This window comes from Quercus suber, unplaced genomic scaffold, assembly GCF_002906115.3.
Source record: "Quercus suber isolate HL8 unplaced genomic scaffold, Cork oak 2.0 scaffold_194, whole genome shotgun sequence".
Lineage (NCBI taxonomy): Eukaryota > Viridiplantae > Streptophyta > Magnoliopsida > Fagales > Fagaceae > Quercus > Quercus suber.
This window is the reverse complement of record NW_027069652.1, coordinates 887,080-900,330: the sequence shown is the minus strand read 5'-3', so window position 1 is coordinate 900,330 and position 13,251 is coordinate 887,080. Positions and strand designations below refer to the sequence as shown.

General features: G+C 36.1%; 1 protein-coding gene across 6 annotated transcripts; it reads right to left on the bottom strand.

Moving 5' to 3' along the window:
- Positions 1–683: 683 nt before the first annotated feature.
- On the bottom strand, positions 684–12,865 carry LOC111997559 (putative disease resistance protein RGA3). Of its 6 annotated transcripts, none has more exons than XM_065778948.1 (7): positions 9,198–9,218; positions 8,518–8,589; positions 6,725–6,791; positions 4,085–5,061; positions 2,547–2,692; positions 1,616–2,462; positions 684–1,375 (listed from the first exon to the last, which is right to left on the bottom strand). In XM_065778948.1, the coding sequence occupies exons 4-7, from the start codon at positions 5,058–5,060 to the stop codon at positions 1,329–1,331; spliced, it is 2,016 nt and encodes a 671-aa protein (XP_065635020.1). In that variant the 5' UTR covers position 5,061; positions 6,725–6,791; positions 8,518–8,589; positions 9,198–9,218; the 3' UTR covers positions 684–1,328. The 6 variants fall into 6 exon arrangements, with proteins under 6 accessions (XP_065635020.1, XP_065635021.1, XP_023885427.2 ...); XM_065778949.1 differs by lacking the exons at positions 8,518–8,589; positions 9,198–9,218 and adding an exon at positions 7,725–7,942 and having other exon boundaries at positions 684–1,164; positions 1,299–1,375; XM_024029659.2 differs by lacking the exons at positions 8,518–8,589; positions 9,198–9,218 and adding an exon at positions 7,725–7,942.
- Between the last annotated feature and the right edge of the window lie 386 nt (positions 12,866–13,251).

Here is a 13,251-nt window from a genome sequence, read left to right as displayed (position 1 = left end):
ATGAGAGAGAGAGAGAGAGAGAGAGAGAGAGAGAGAGAGAGAGTACTTACAATTTTTTTTGTGAAAAAAAAAAATGGAATGAATAGAAGAAATTATATCAAATTTATACAAAATAAGACAAGGAGAAGAAAAATCAAAATAAAAGAAAAAGGAAAGGAGGAAAGAAGTTTAATGGTAAAGTAAAGAGTAATAGGGAGATAAAGAGGCAATGAGGGAGGAGAAAGATTTGAGGAAGTGTAACAGTAGATGTGGACTAATAAAGAGAAGATGAGGGTTTTTTTTTTGTTTTTTTTGTTTTTGTTTTTGTTTTGTTTTGAGAATAGGGAGAATAAAAGTTCAAAAAGAGAAAAAAAGAGGTTGAAAATAAGTTGATAATCTGGCACAATGATAGAGTGAAAATTTATTGCATATATATATATATATATTATAAAAAGGACGAAAAAAAAATAATGATATAGCTGCTAGTGTAGCTTAACAGAAGTGTAGCAATAATAAATGCTACACTACAACTTTTAGATATATAAAGATTGGGTTAAAAAACAAAAGATAAATAGGTAACCAATTACACCTTAAATTAATGGTTGGTGGAGACTCCTAAAAATAAAAATAAGAAAAGAGACTTACATACACCTCACCCTAGAATACAATATTAAAACACTAAATATAATATTTAATACAGACAATTTCAAACCAGCAATGCAATCTTCTTTATTTATTTATTTTGGATGAGCTAGATTTTATTCAACAAAAAACAACATTACAAACCAGCTGCAAATTATACTGTCATCAAAACAAAACCAAACTAAGTAACTAACTACATTCAGCCAGCTGTAGAACAAGAAGATAAAAAAAGCAGCACCTAACTCGAATAAAAAACTAAAGGAATTCTGCAATGGCTACATAGAATCCTATTTTGGATAGAATTCCTTATATACACAAGAATGACCTGTATCTGACGTCCTGCATAACAACTTGAACAATATCAGCATATAATCCTTTATAATTCCTTCAAAGTTGCAGTTGCTTAATTTTTTCATCACGAATAGCTTAATGTTTGATGTGTATAACTTCATTCAGAACTCTATGTTATGCTGGGCCTGCACTATGATATGCTCCTAGCAGATGATTATGTTGGCTCCAGCATCTTCACTTTTGAATTCTTTCCTGAAAACATTTTGAAGCGACCTCCCTTTCAACATGAATCTCTCTCTCTCTCTCTCTCTCTCATACATACATAAGCACAAAATTATATATCCAACTTGGTCTGATGTCAGTAAAACAGATTATTGTAAATTTACCCTTTTGGCTTTAGCATTAATCGAAGTGAATTAATTTGGTTGTTCTTCAGCCTGGCCTATATTATTCACGTTGATTCCTGCAACAAATGAAAGTTGTCACTAATCTATTAATGGATCATTCTTGTTAATATCAAAAAAGAAAAACCCTCTGACATCCTCTTTGTTTTTTTATTTGTACATTGATTTTCACTGAAGCTGCAGGTTCACATTTAAAGAGACTAGTAGAAGTTCAAATGAATAGTCAGAAGAGTTCATGATTCGCATACAAGAATTTTTGAGTTGATGAAATAGTAATTACTAAAACAGAAAATTCTAACCTCCATTGCATGTAAAGTTCTCAAACTGTTTGTTGTAGTCCGACCACTTTTCTTCAATCTCCCTCTTGATCCTCTCAGCTTCCTTCTTCTCCTCCTCTGCATTAGCTGCCGCATCCCACTTTTCCTTCAGCTTCTTTCCTTCAGAATAGATTGTTTTCTTTTCTTGCTTTGCTTTTTCCTTTTGTTTTGTCAAAGAATCTATTTTTTGTTTTAGCTCATTTATCTGTCCTTCAGCTCCAGAGATACTCCTTCCAACTTTGTCGTGCATGTGCTCATTGATCTGTGTTTCAGCCTCAATAATACTCCTTTGAATTGTTGCCTCAACTGAATCGAGTTTCAAGAACTTCTGTTTATTCTCATCTAGTTGAGATGCTATCTCAGCCATAGGCTTGATCAGATTGGTGCACCTTTGGATGGTGTTACTGGCTTGGTAGAAACGGATTTTCAGAACTGTGAAGTCCTTTGAGATTTGAAGCACTAGGTCTTTCATTTTAACCGAGATGCCATCATTTTCATCCATGTAACACAACAATTCTAATGCTGAATTCAAAGAAATGGAACAACCAGGATGACATGCAGAAGAGAAGTCGGTTGTTAATACATTTTTTACCATGTCCAAAGCCTTGTCTATGTTGAATTGACCTGGCCTGGTTTTCTTGGACTGGACATTTGTAATGACACTGTTGGATGCAGACTGAGAATCGGCTCCCAAGGAAGTGTAAAAGGACTTTATATCATCGTCCTCACTGTCAATAGACTCAGTAGAACCCCCTTCATGCCCAATCCTGTCAATAGACTCAGAAGAACACTGACCCAATGCTTGTCTGGTGAATTCATTGGAGGAATCCTTCATAATAGGTACAATACAATGAGAACTGACTGTTAGAAGCAAAAGGGATTTTAAGATCATCAGATTGAGAAAGACGGTAACCTTTGTGGAGCTTGATTTGCTTTGACTTGCTGAAAAAGATAGTTTGAATCCAGTCTCTTCCCATTCTGCTTTTGGTTCATTTAGTACCTCATCAACAGCTTCGTCTGCATCAATATCACTCTGATAGACCTCTGTGGCAATGGCCCCTATAAAAAATGTGAATCAATACTGATTTGACCAAGATCATTATTTACAAAATGAGACCTGTTCCCTATACCAATTTTTTTTCAAGTGAACACCTCCAAGAGAAGGTAACCAATTTATGAAACAGGGTGGAACAAGGTAAACGGATACAAGGAGATGTAACATATAGGTAATTAGATGTGGCGTGTGGTATTCTCTTTCTTTCTCTCTCTCTCTTAATTGAGTGAAGTTTACCCTACCTGAAGGGTTGGGAGAGAGATTTGAACCAGTAACCTTCATTTCATGGTATGCGATCTGTCATGACCTGAACCTGTACTTTAAAATTTAGAGCATGACCGGCATGTTAATATCAAGTTTACCTTAATACTAACACGAATCAACCTAAGCTGAAGGTGCTTATCAAGAATTTGTTTCTTGAATTCCTGTTTATTTTCTTGCATAAAAGCCACAATATACAAAAACGATGAAAACCTTGAAATTTCATTTCTTTTAAACTTGGAAGATTACCACTTGGCTGAAACTTAAGGTATCCGTGTAAACATTACATAGCTAAACGTTTAGCAAAACTCTTATTACAAACCTAATCCCAAAGATATACAACTGGGATTATAAACAAACTAAGGTTCCGAATTACATCTGTGCTCAAGGATCAAGTACATCTTGATACCTCCTATACAACAAAAGAGCTAACTACTATACAACAAAAAAACTATACATTTTAACAAACGAGAATCACAGAATCCTTGCCACTTTTAATACTCTCGCTGCTTCTAGGAAGAACCTGTGCACTGAAATATAATAGGGTGAGCTGCGAAGTCCAGTAAGGTTTTAAGCTCCATGGGCCTTTAATAAGAATGCATGTAAATCAAATATTTTATGAATATGCCAACTTTGATAAAATAGTCTTCCTACTGTTCTTATTGTTCTTAAAATAACTTAAGAGTTAATCATATATGCCAAAAAGCCATTGCACCCATTTTTAAGCATATTACTAGCTTGAAGAGCAGAAATTATACTTAATGGTTTAACCTTTCTATCTTCATCAAAATAAAATTTAGATTGACCAGGTATATGAAAGATTACACGTTTCTCAAAACATTCTACAATTGCATGGTGAGTCGACAACCAGTCCATACCCAAAATGGCATCAAAGTCATGCATATTTAACAATATTAAATCTGCAATTAACTCCCTATCAGCAATATTTATAACACAACTTCGATACACCCATTGAGCACACAAAATTACACTCGAAGGAGTAAACACCCATAGTTCACAATCCAACAACTTAGGACTCATGTGTAACATATCAGCAAAAGCAAGGGATATAAAAGAGTGTGAAGAGCCAGAATCAAATAAAACATGAGTAGCTTTAGAGCAAATATTGAGAGTACCTAATACCACACCCGGTGCTGCTTGTGTATCTTGTTCCGTGAGGGCAAAAACTCTTCCCCGGACCATAGGCCTCTTTTGTCCACTTCCGGCAGTGGAGTTCCCTTTGTTAGAATTATTTCGACAATCCTTAATAAAATGACCAGGTTTCCCACAACGAAAACATGTATTGTTGGCAGCACGGCATTCCCCAGAATGAGGCCTTCCACAATGGGCACATTTTTCTACAACTCTTGGCAGGTACTTAGTGGTATTCTTCTTGGAGGAGTTGGATTTTCCTTTCCAGGGCTGGTTAAACTTCACTGTCTCGCCTTTATTCTGTTCCATTACTGCTTTCATTTTAATACGTTCTTGAATGTCTTCTTCTACAGCTTCAGCAAGTGTAACCAAACTCTTGTAGTCCTCAACCAGAGAAGTAGTCAAACGTTGTCTGATTTTGAAATTCAGCCCTTTACGAAACTTCTTAACCCTTAAAGCTTCAGTAGAAACAAGGTGAGGAGAAAAACGAGACAACTCAGTAAACTTTGCTTCATATTGAGCAACCCCCATATTCCCTTGGACAAGTTCCTCGAAATTTTCAGCTTGTTTATCTCTGAAGCGTTCCGTAAAATATTGATCATAAAATTTCTTCACAAATTCTGCCCAACTAATCTGGGCATTATCACCTCTTCCTTCTAATAGGAGTCTCTCTGCTGACTTCCACCATATTTCAGCAGGACCTTCAAACATATATGTAGCATAATTCACCTTTTGAGAATCCGTGCATCCAAGGAATTTAAAAATCTTTTCCATCTTAAAAACCCAACTTTCTGCTTCTAATGGATTTGTAGTGCCACTAAAAGAAGGAGGCCTTTGCATTAGAAAAGCCTTTTGGGGAGAACCTTGACTAACTCCAGCTGGAGGATGGATATTAGCTGCCCTTTGGGCAATCTCCTCCAACACTTGGTTGCACATATTGCTTATATCTGAAACTTGCATCCTATTAAGAAACGACATCATACATGCTAGGATACCATTTTTTTTTTTTAATTAACATATTCATAATCATGAACATTATAATATAAACTCAACATGTATGTGTGGTAAATTAGGCATGCAATTATACAAACATAGAGCACAAAAGAATTCACAAAACAAAAATTTAAATGTCTCCGAAGAGATGTGCATTTACTAATCTACCCAAGCTACCCTTTCTGACTTCTAAAAACACTTACATCTAGCTAAAAGTCTATAAAATCATAACTTATGCTCTGATATCACAACTGTCACGATCCAAACCTGTACTTTAGAATTTAGAGCATGACCGGCATGTTAATATCAAGTTTACCTTAATACTAACATGAATTAACCTAAACTGAAGGTGCTTATCAAGAATTTGTTTCTTGAATTCCTGCTTAGTTTCTTGCATAAAAGCCACAATATACAAAAACGATGAAAACCTTGAAATTTCATTTCCTTTGAACTTGGAAGATTACCACCTGGTTAAAACTTAAGGTATCCGTGTAAACATTACATAACTAAACGTTTAGCAAAACTCTTATTACAAACCTAACCCCAAAGATATGCAACTGGGGTTCAAAATAAACTAAGGTTCCGAATTACATCTGTGCTCAAGGATCAAGTACATCTTGATACCTCCTATACAACAAAAGAGCTAACTACTATACAACAAAAAAACTATACATTCTAACAAACGAGAATCACAGAATCCTTGTCACCTCTAATACTCTCGCTGCTCCCAGGAAGAATCTGTGCACTGAAATATAATAGGGTGAGCTGAAACCCAGTAAGGTTTTAAGCTCCATGGGCCTTTAATAAGAATGCATGTAAATCAAATATTTTATGGATATGCCAGCTTTGATAAAATAGTCTTCCTACTGTTCTTATTGTTCTTTAAAAAAATTACGAGCATTTAGAGGAAAATAAGAACATAATAAGGAACGTAAATATAATTCAGTAATCTTATCTTTGAATAGACTGTAAATACTTTAGCATAACTTTTTATCAGACTTATAACACATTCAACATACCTTTCTTATCATTATACTTTTCTTATAATTTTCAAATTGCTTAATAGCTCATTTATAATACATATTAGTTAATCCAATTGTAAGTCTGTCACAACTTTGGGAGGCTTCCAGCACAGAGTGCCAGACATTCAGCATTCCCCACAGTGCTAGGTAATTTCCGAATCATATCATAATACATATTTTAACCATGGGGGTAGGTTGATATCTTCCACAAGTTGGCTGTTACCAACAAGGGCGGGTACAACAGAGCCAATCTCACTTTTAATGGCCAATTAAAATCTCCATGGAAATACTAGTACTATAATCCCTATTGGCTGAGTTCAAATCATAACAATGGAATAACTGAAAACTATATTTTTCTGATAACTTTGCTTTTACATAAATGTTTCACAACAATAGCATATCCACTTCATTCTTAAATACTGTGTTCGTGATATAAATAATAGCATTAATATGCTAAAATTATTATGTATATAAGATTGAACAACTCACGAACACATATTTTACTTAAATCATGTTTATATGTAATATCTCTAATTAAAAACTTTAATGTATAATATTTTTCTAAACAATCTTTATACTTATCAAAAACACATGTCACAAATCCCTTACCTGAAAACAGAAGACGCGAGAGATTGTACAAGAGGAGCTCAAGTGTCCGTGTTCTCGTTGTCGCCACCTAAATGAAAAACCAAAACTTATTATTGACAAGCTCTTCCTAAGTATTTAAACTTATACCTCAATCACAGCCTAACTCTCGAAATCAAGAAAATTCTTACTTCTCATCACATAAGTTTCCCCAAAGCACATGATACAATCATCAAACACATTATTTATTAAACCATAGAGAAACCAAGGCATAAAATTTTTATATGATCCAAATATACCAAAGAATGAGCATATTAAATTATAGCTCAAAACATTCACCATAGTTTGAGAATTAAATCCACAAAGTCAGGTGCAACATATGTTGTTCACTGCTCATTTCAGCAGCGTATGCCCCATTTGTAAAATATGAATGAGCTGTCCACACACATCAAAATGTCACGAAATTTTACAGAGCTACTCTCCTGTATGTCTAATATATACCATAAAAATTTCGGTGTCAAAGAATAAAACAATGATTTATTAAAAATCATACAAGACAAAGTGTTCAAATCTGTCTTGACAGAAATTCATGCAACTTAAAAATTAAACCATTATTTTTATATCAATCCAAATGCTGTGAGACCACTTCCAATACAACCATGTCTGTCTTATAATTCATAAAAACTACTCCTAGCATCCTAATTCATAGAAAATGATTTAATAAAGATTTTTCTTGTTGTAGACATCAAATCTGTCACAGTGACAGTTTCAGCATATGTTCTTACAAAATCATCAACTAATAGCAATTGTCCTTCATTTCATTTGGGTATTTTTATACCTATACAATACATATTAAAATACCCTAAAAAGCATCCAATAGACCACAATATCATCAATCTTTCAAGTTACTAAAATATAATCACAAGTTCAGCTTCCAAAATCAGAGTAGAGAACAAAGAGTGAAAATAAACAAACAATTATACTATCAAAATACACAAAATCAGATGAAGTTTCAATTACTTACCCACAAACTTTGAAGCTAAAACTTTAGTGTTAAGCTCTTAATTTCTTCTTTGAGAAACTAGGATTTTCAGTGAGAGAGAGATGTGGCCGTATAAGAGCAAAGAGAGAAGAAAACAAAGGAGCAAAGAAAAGATGAACTAAGGAGCTGTTCTGGAGCAGCAAAGAAGATAAGGGTAGTGGACTTTTGGGGTGGGATATGTGTAATGCCAAGGAAGAAAATATCACAACCCACTTTTTCAACTTTTGGCATTTATACTTTTCACCTCTTATAAACTTATATTTGTAGAAAGGCCCAAAGAATAATATAACTTTGTACATATATATATATATATCCTTACCTTTATAAAATTTCTTTCTACAACATTAAAAGAGCATGTATATTCTATAATATCACAATATCAAAGTTTCATGCACTTAAAAGTAATTAAGATAATAACATGCATATAAACACATAAAATTAATTATGCAATTAGGTTGGGGTGTTACATGATCTGCAGTCAATTATGTTACCCCTTTGGATTAAGGAATACCAAATTAACTTGTTAGACAAATTTAATTCTAACAATCACGTTAAAGGTTTTTCAGTCAAAGAAGTTTTGTTTATGGTGCAAAAAGTTGGACAACGAAGAGTTGGTTCTTTCTCAGCGGTTGTAACACATCATTAAACAACACAACAGTATTGTGAATCAAGCCATCCTTTTAAGGATGGAACAAGATACATGAGAGAGCACCATATTATGTTGTGGTTAGCTCATAAGGTGGAGTTGAATAAAAGAGAGAGTTTTGCCTGTTACCTTTGTGACTTTGCTTTAAGTGAGATGAATTTGGTTGTTTTTTAGTTGGTCGTGCATCAATTATATCTATCCCTGAAACAAAATTAAATATACTAATAACTATAAGGAGCACTTACAATCCCTGAAACAAAATTAAATATAATAATAACTATAAGGAGCACTTACAATGAAAACATAAATTTAGAGATTCACAGATATATATATATATATATGGAGAAACTGATAGAAAAATCCATCATTAATACTCAAAACTGTTACTATAGCATGTTTGCACGTGAGGGAGAACAGAAAAAGGTAAAAAGAAGCAGAGAAACAATGCTACAAGTGAATAAAGCAAAAATTAACTTGAATGTGTGGAAGTGAAGAGGTTGCAGCTTGAACCTTTAAATCTTGGTTTCATGCAGGGAGCAGCTCATGATTCCATGTCATATAGAATGGAAAATTTTCCGTAGAAATAAATTACTAATATTCCATTTTAAGTTTGCCAGGTCTAAAGAAACATAAATTGCATCCAAACACATTAAAAAGAGTAAGCTTCATATATAAAATGTTAAATATTTCAAGGACTTGGCATATTTGAATTTATGAGAGTTGATGTTCTAGCTCATTTTGTGTTAAATAGTTGACATTAAATGATACTATAAGTCTGTAAAACGATATATGGTATATAGAGTACTAACCTCCAGGGTGTGGAAGAAAGACGATTGCAAGCTGGTTCTGATGGTTTCTTCTAGGGCAAAGCTGATGTTGAAGAATCTTTAGGGAAATCAATCTCCAGGTCAGGAATGTGCATAACCTTTGGCCTATCTGGACCTCCTCCACCTCCTCCCTCCTTTTGACATCGCTTTGCCAATAGTGGACACTTCTGTATTTGCAAATGTTGTAGCGAGCTGGGAAGCCCATCCTCAGGCAAGGACTGGAGCATAGGGCAGTCCTCAATGTAAAGGTCCTTAAGTGAATGGAGGTTTTTCAATATCTCCTTGGAGCCTAGACACTGCAGAAAGGGGCATGAGCCAATACTCAAACACTCCAGCGTAGCAGGTAGCTCCTCAGTTAATGTCACAAGCATTGGACAGTTTCGGATGGAAAGTAGTGTGAGAGATATCAAAGTTAGCAGCGATCCTTCTTTGCTCTCGGACAAAGACATCAAATCTTTGCAATCATGAATGTACAACGCCTTGAGGCCAGGAAGTTGGGGCCATTTTGGAAGTGAGGTGAGGTTTGAGATGCCGGATATAACCAGTGAGCATAGAGAGCTGGTATTTGGTATTGCCCTCACTAAGGTTCCATCATGACAGGCATACAGTGCTAAATGCCGAAGACGTTGGGCAAAATGTTGTTCTGGGAGAGCAACTAACAACTCACACCCGTTGATCTCCAACTTTTCTGGATCAAAGTATTTTGGCAGTGCCTTCAGCTTAGGGCAGCTTATAACATTCAGTTCCAACAAATTTTCGAAGGACCATTGTTCCCCACTTGACCATTGGCCTTGATCATCTATAGCATCCCAAGTAATCCAAGTTCCATGCCAATCCTCCAGAATAGGATTGTCAATAAGCTTTAGAGTCTTCAAACTTAGAACCACTGGAAGCACCCTTAAGGATTTGCACCTTTTGATCTTCGGGAAACTCAACATAGGAAAGACGTTGGGCAGCTCCCTTAGCTTGGGGCAGTTGCTAAACTTTAGCCACTTGAGGGAAGGGCATTCAACCTCTGGCCATTTCTCCAACTCCAGCATACCTTTGATGTAGAGCACTTCAAGATTGGGTAGCTCACCTAGAGTGAGAGTTTTGCATTTTGTGCAATCATTCAAGGTAACTCTGACCAAATTTTGGAGCTGCCCTTCTCTCATCCAAGCTGGAAATTCATTGCCCCTGTAATGACATATTTGGAGTTCTTTGAGGTTTAAGTGAGGTTGTAGGTCTTCAAGGAAACTCTTTTCAGTTGCTTCATCATGTGTATTGACAATCCTGTCACTCCATTCAAACACCAACTTCTGAAGGTACTTCTTCTGGTTCAATTTAGCCTCTCCTGCATTAACTGCATTTTCTAGCTTTGAGATATGCAATGTTCCTGAAAGATACGTCATGTTCTTTAGTTCTTCAATTCTGTATCCAGTCTTGTGGCTGACCTGAAATACATGCCAATCATGCAGAGAGGTTATCTCCCCCACGTTTGGTGGCAGGGTGGAGAGCTTGACCCAGAATAAATCATCGAGCTCCAAATGTCGCAAATTAACCAACTTCCTTAGGTCCTTGGGCAATTCGTAAAGATAAGGGCACCCCAAGAGTTTCAATGTTTCCAAATGGTAGAGTTTGCAAATTGAGTTGGGGAGAACTTTGATTTCTGTTCTAGAGAGGTCAAGGTAGCGTAGCAACTTCAACTTTTCAATTGAGCTAGGCAATTCCAAGATTGCACTTGAACTAAGATCCAATGTCCGTATGCATTCCATTGTACGAAATACTTTGTCCAGGGCCTGACCAAAGTTTTTCAAGTGGTGACTAGGAAATAGAAGTGACCGCAACTTTGTAGCCTTCTCAACAATCTTCAACATAGGCTGCTCAACATCATTACCAACCAAGCTCATATGACGATGTTGTTCACAGAAATTGTATGGCTCATTATCATTAATTAGACAACAACTGGGGCTTGAAATCGACAGTGCCAAGTCATGGATAAGATCATGCATGTTGAATATCTCCTTGTTGTCAATGACTGAAACTTGAAAGAAGGACCTTCCAAAGAGCTCATCAAAATATTTGATTCCAGTCTCCTCTTCCTTCTCTCGTTCTTGGGCTTGTATAAACCTTTGCGCAAGCCAGAGCTTGATCAACTCTTCCTTGTGGAAAGTGTAGGCCTTAGGAAATAAGGAGCAGTAAGAAAAACAGCGCTTTAGATGAGAAGGTAGATGGTCATAGCTCAATTTCAGAATAGCCAAAATTTTGGGCTTGTCATATCCAGAGTTCTCTTCCTCTATCTCCCATATTTCACTGCTTTGAATTTTCCTCCACTTGTTTACATCATCAACGCAACCACGTAACAGACCTCCGATTGCCTTGACTGCCAATGGGAGACCTTTGCACTTTCTGACGATTTCTCTACCAATGTCTTCCAAGGCTTCCTGCCTTTGGCTGGACAAACTGACACCCTGAAATGCAGTTTTTGCAAACAAAGACCAGCATTCCTCTTCGGGCAAATACCCCAAAAGATGGGGCGGCTGTGTACCTATGATATCCTTAACCTTGGTAATCCGACTGGTGACCAAGACTCTGCTTCCCTTTGCCCCTTGTTTCAAGAGATCCTTTAGGGGCCCCCATTTTAGGTAATCCTCAGTCCAGACATCATCTAGAACAAGTAAGAAACATTGTCCAGCCATGTATTCTAGAAGCCGGGATTGTAGGTCGCTTGTGGAGCTGTCATCCAATTTCATCTTAGAATGAAATTGTATCATTTCTTTGAGAATCCTGGTCAGGTCAAATTGGACAGTGACGCAGACCCACATTTTGGCTTCAAAATGCTCATTTACCCTTTCGTCATTGAAGAGGAGCTGAGCAACAGTTGTTTTTCCCAAGCCCCCCATCCCTATGATGGGAATCACAGAAACGTCTCCTTCTTGATCGAATTCATTCGATAGCAGCATATGCATTATCCTTTCTTTATCATCCTCCCTGCCAACTACGCCTGACTTGTCCACAAAATAGCCTGTGTAATTTGGGCTCACAATATCACCGCCATTAACTTTGATGTTGAGATGGAAAGCTTCTTTTTCTTTGGCGATCCTATCGAATCTTTCTAAAATTTTTTCAATTTTACGCGCTGCATCCCGTTTACGGGATGGTCCTTGCAGAGTAGTCAGGAATTTATGTTCCTTTTTCCAAATAGAGGCTTCTGTAGTAAAAGCATCCAATATGTCTTCAGCATCAGAAGCTGCATCCTGGAGCTTTCTGAGCCAATCTTTCAGATGTGGCTCATTCACTTGCTTGTTCTCAGCATCTTCAACCACACTTTGAATACTAGTGAGCTTACTTTCCAGGTCCTTTATAACTTTCTTGATTCCACGGACTCTAGAAAACTCCTCCCGGATCAACTTGGTAGTACTCTTAAGGATGATATCCACAACTGGTTTTATTACATATGAAGTTGGGTCTGCCATATATGGTTTGTTGATAGCCTGAAAGACATAAGAAGATTGAAAATATTTCTATTGGGTCAGTCTCTGGATTGATTAAAGGATAGGCTTTTGTTGTGTAAGTGAACCAAATAATCAAAGGATGAATATCTATACTATTATGAATGTATAGTGTCTTTAGAAGATTGACAAAATGGAAGAAAGACAAGGAAATGAAACAAAAAATTATTGAACTTTCGATTCTCAAAAAATAATAATAATAATAATGAACTTTCTAGTGAAATTTCCTTGTCCCTGAAGAAAAGTATTTAACACGTTTACTTACAAATTACCAAGTTACACGCTAGCTATTCATATCATGGTAGAATTAAAACCAGGGACAACCACTTGAAAAGTAAAAGTATAAAAGAGTGGATGAATAAGACCTGGGTTTGCTTTACACATTCATTTAACGCGTCAAAGGGAATGGTTACTCATACTGGTGAGAAAGAAATAGAAATATTTGAGGTTCAAACTTCCATACATTATTTATGTGGTGAGAAAGAAATAGAAAAATTTGTGGTTCCAACTTCCATGCATTATAAATGTCTGTAAAGTCAAGTGAG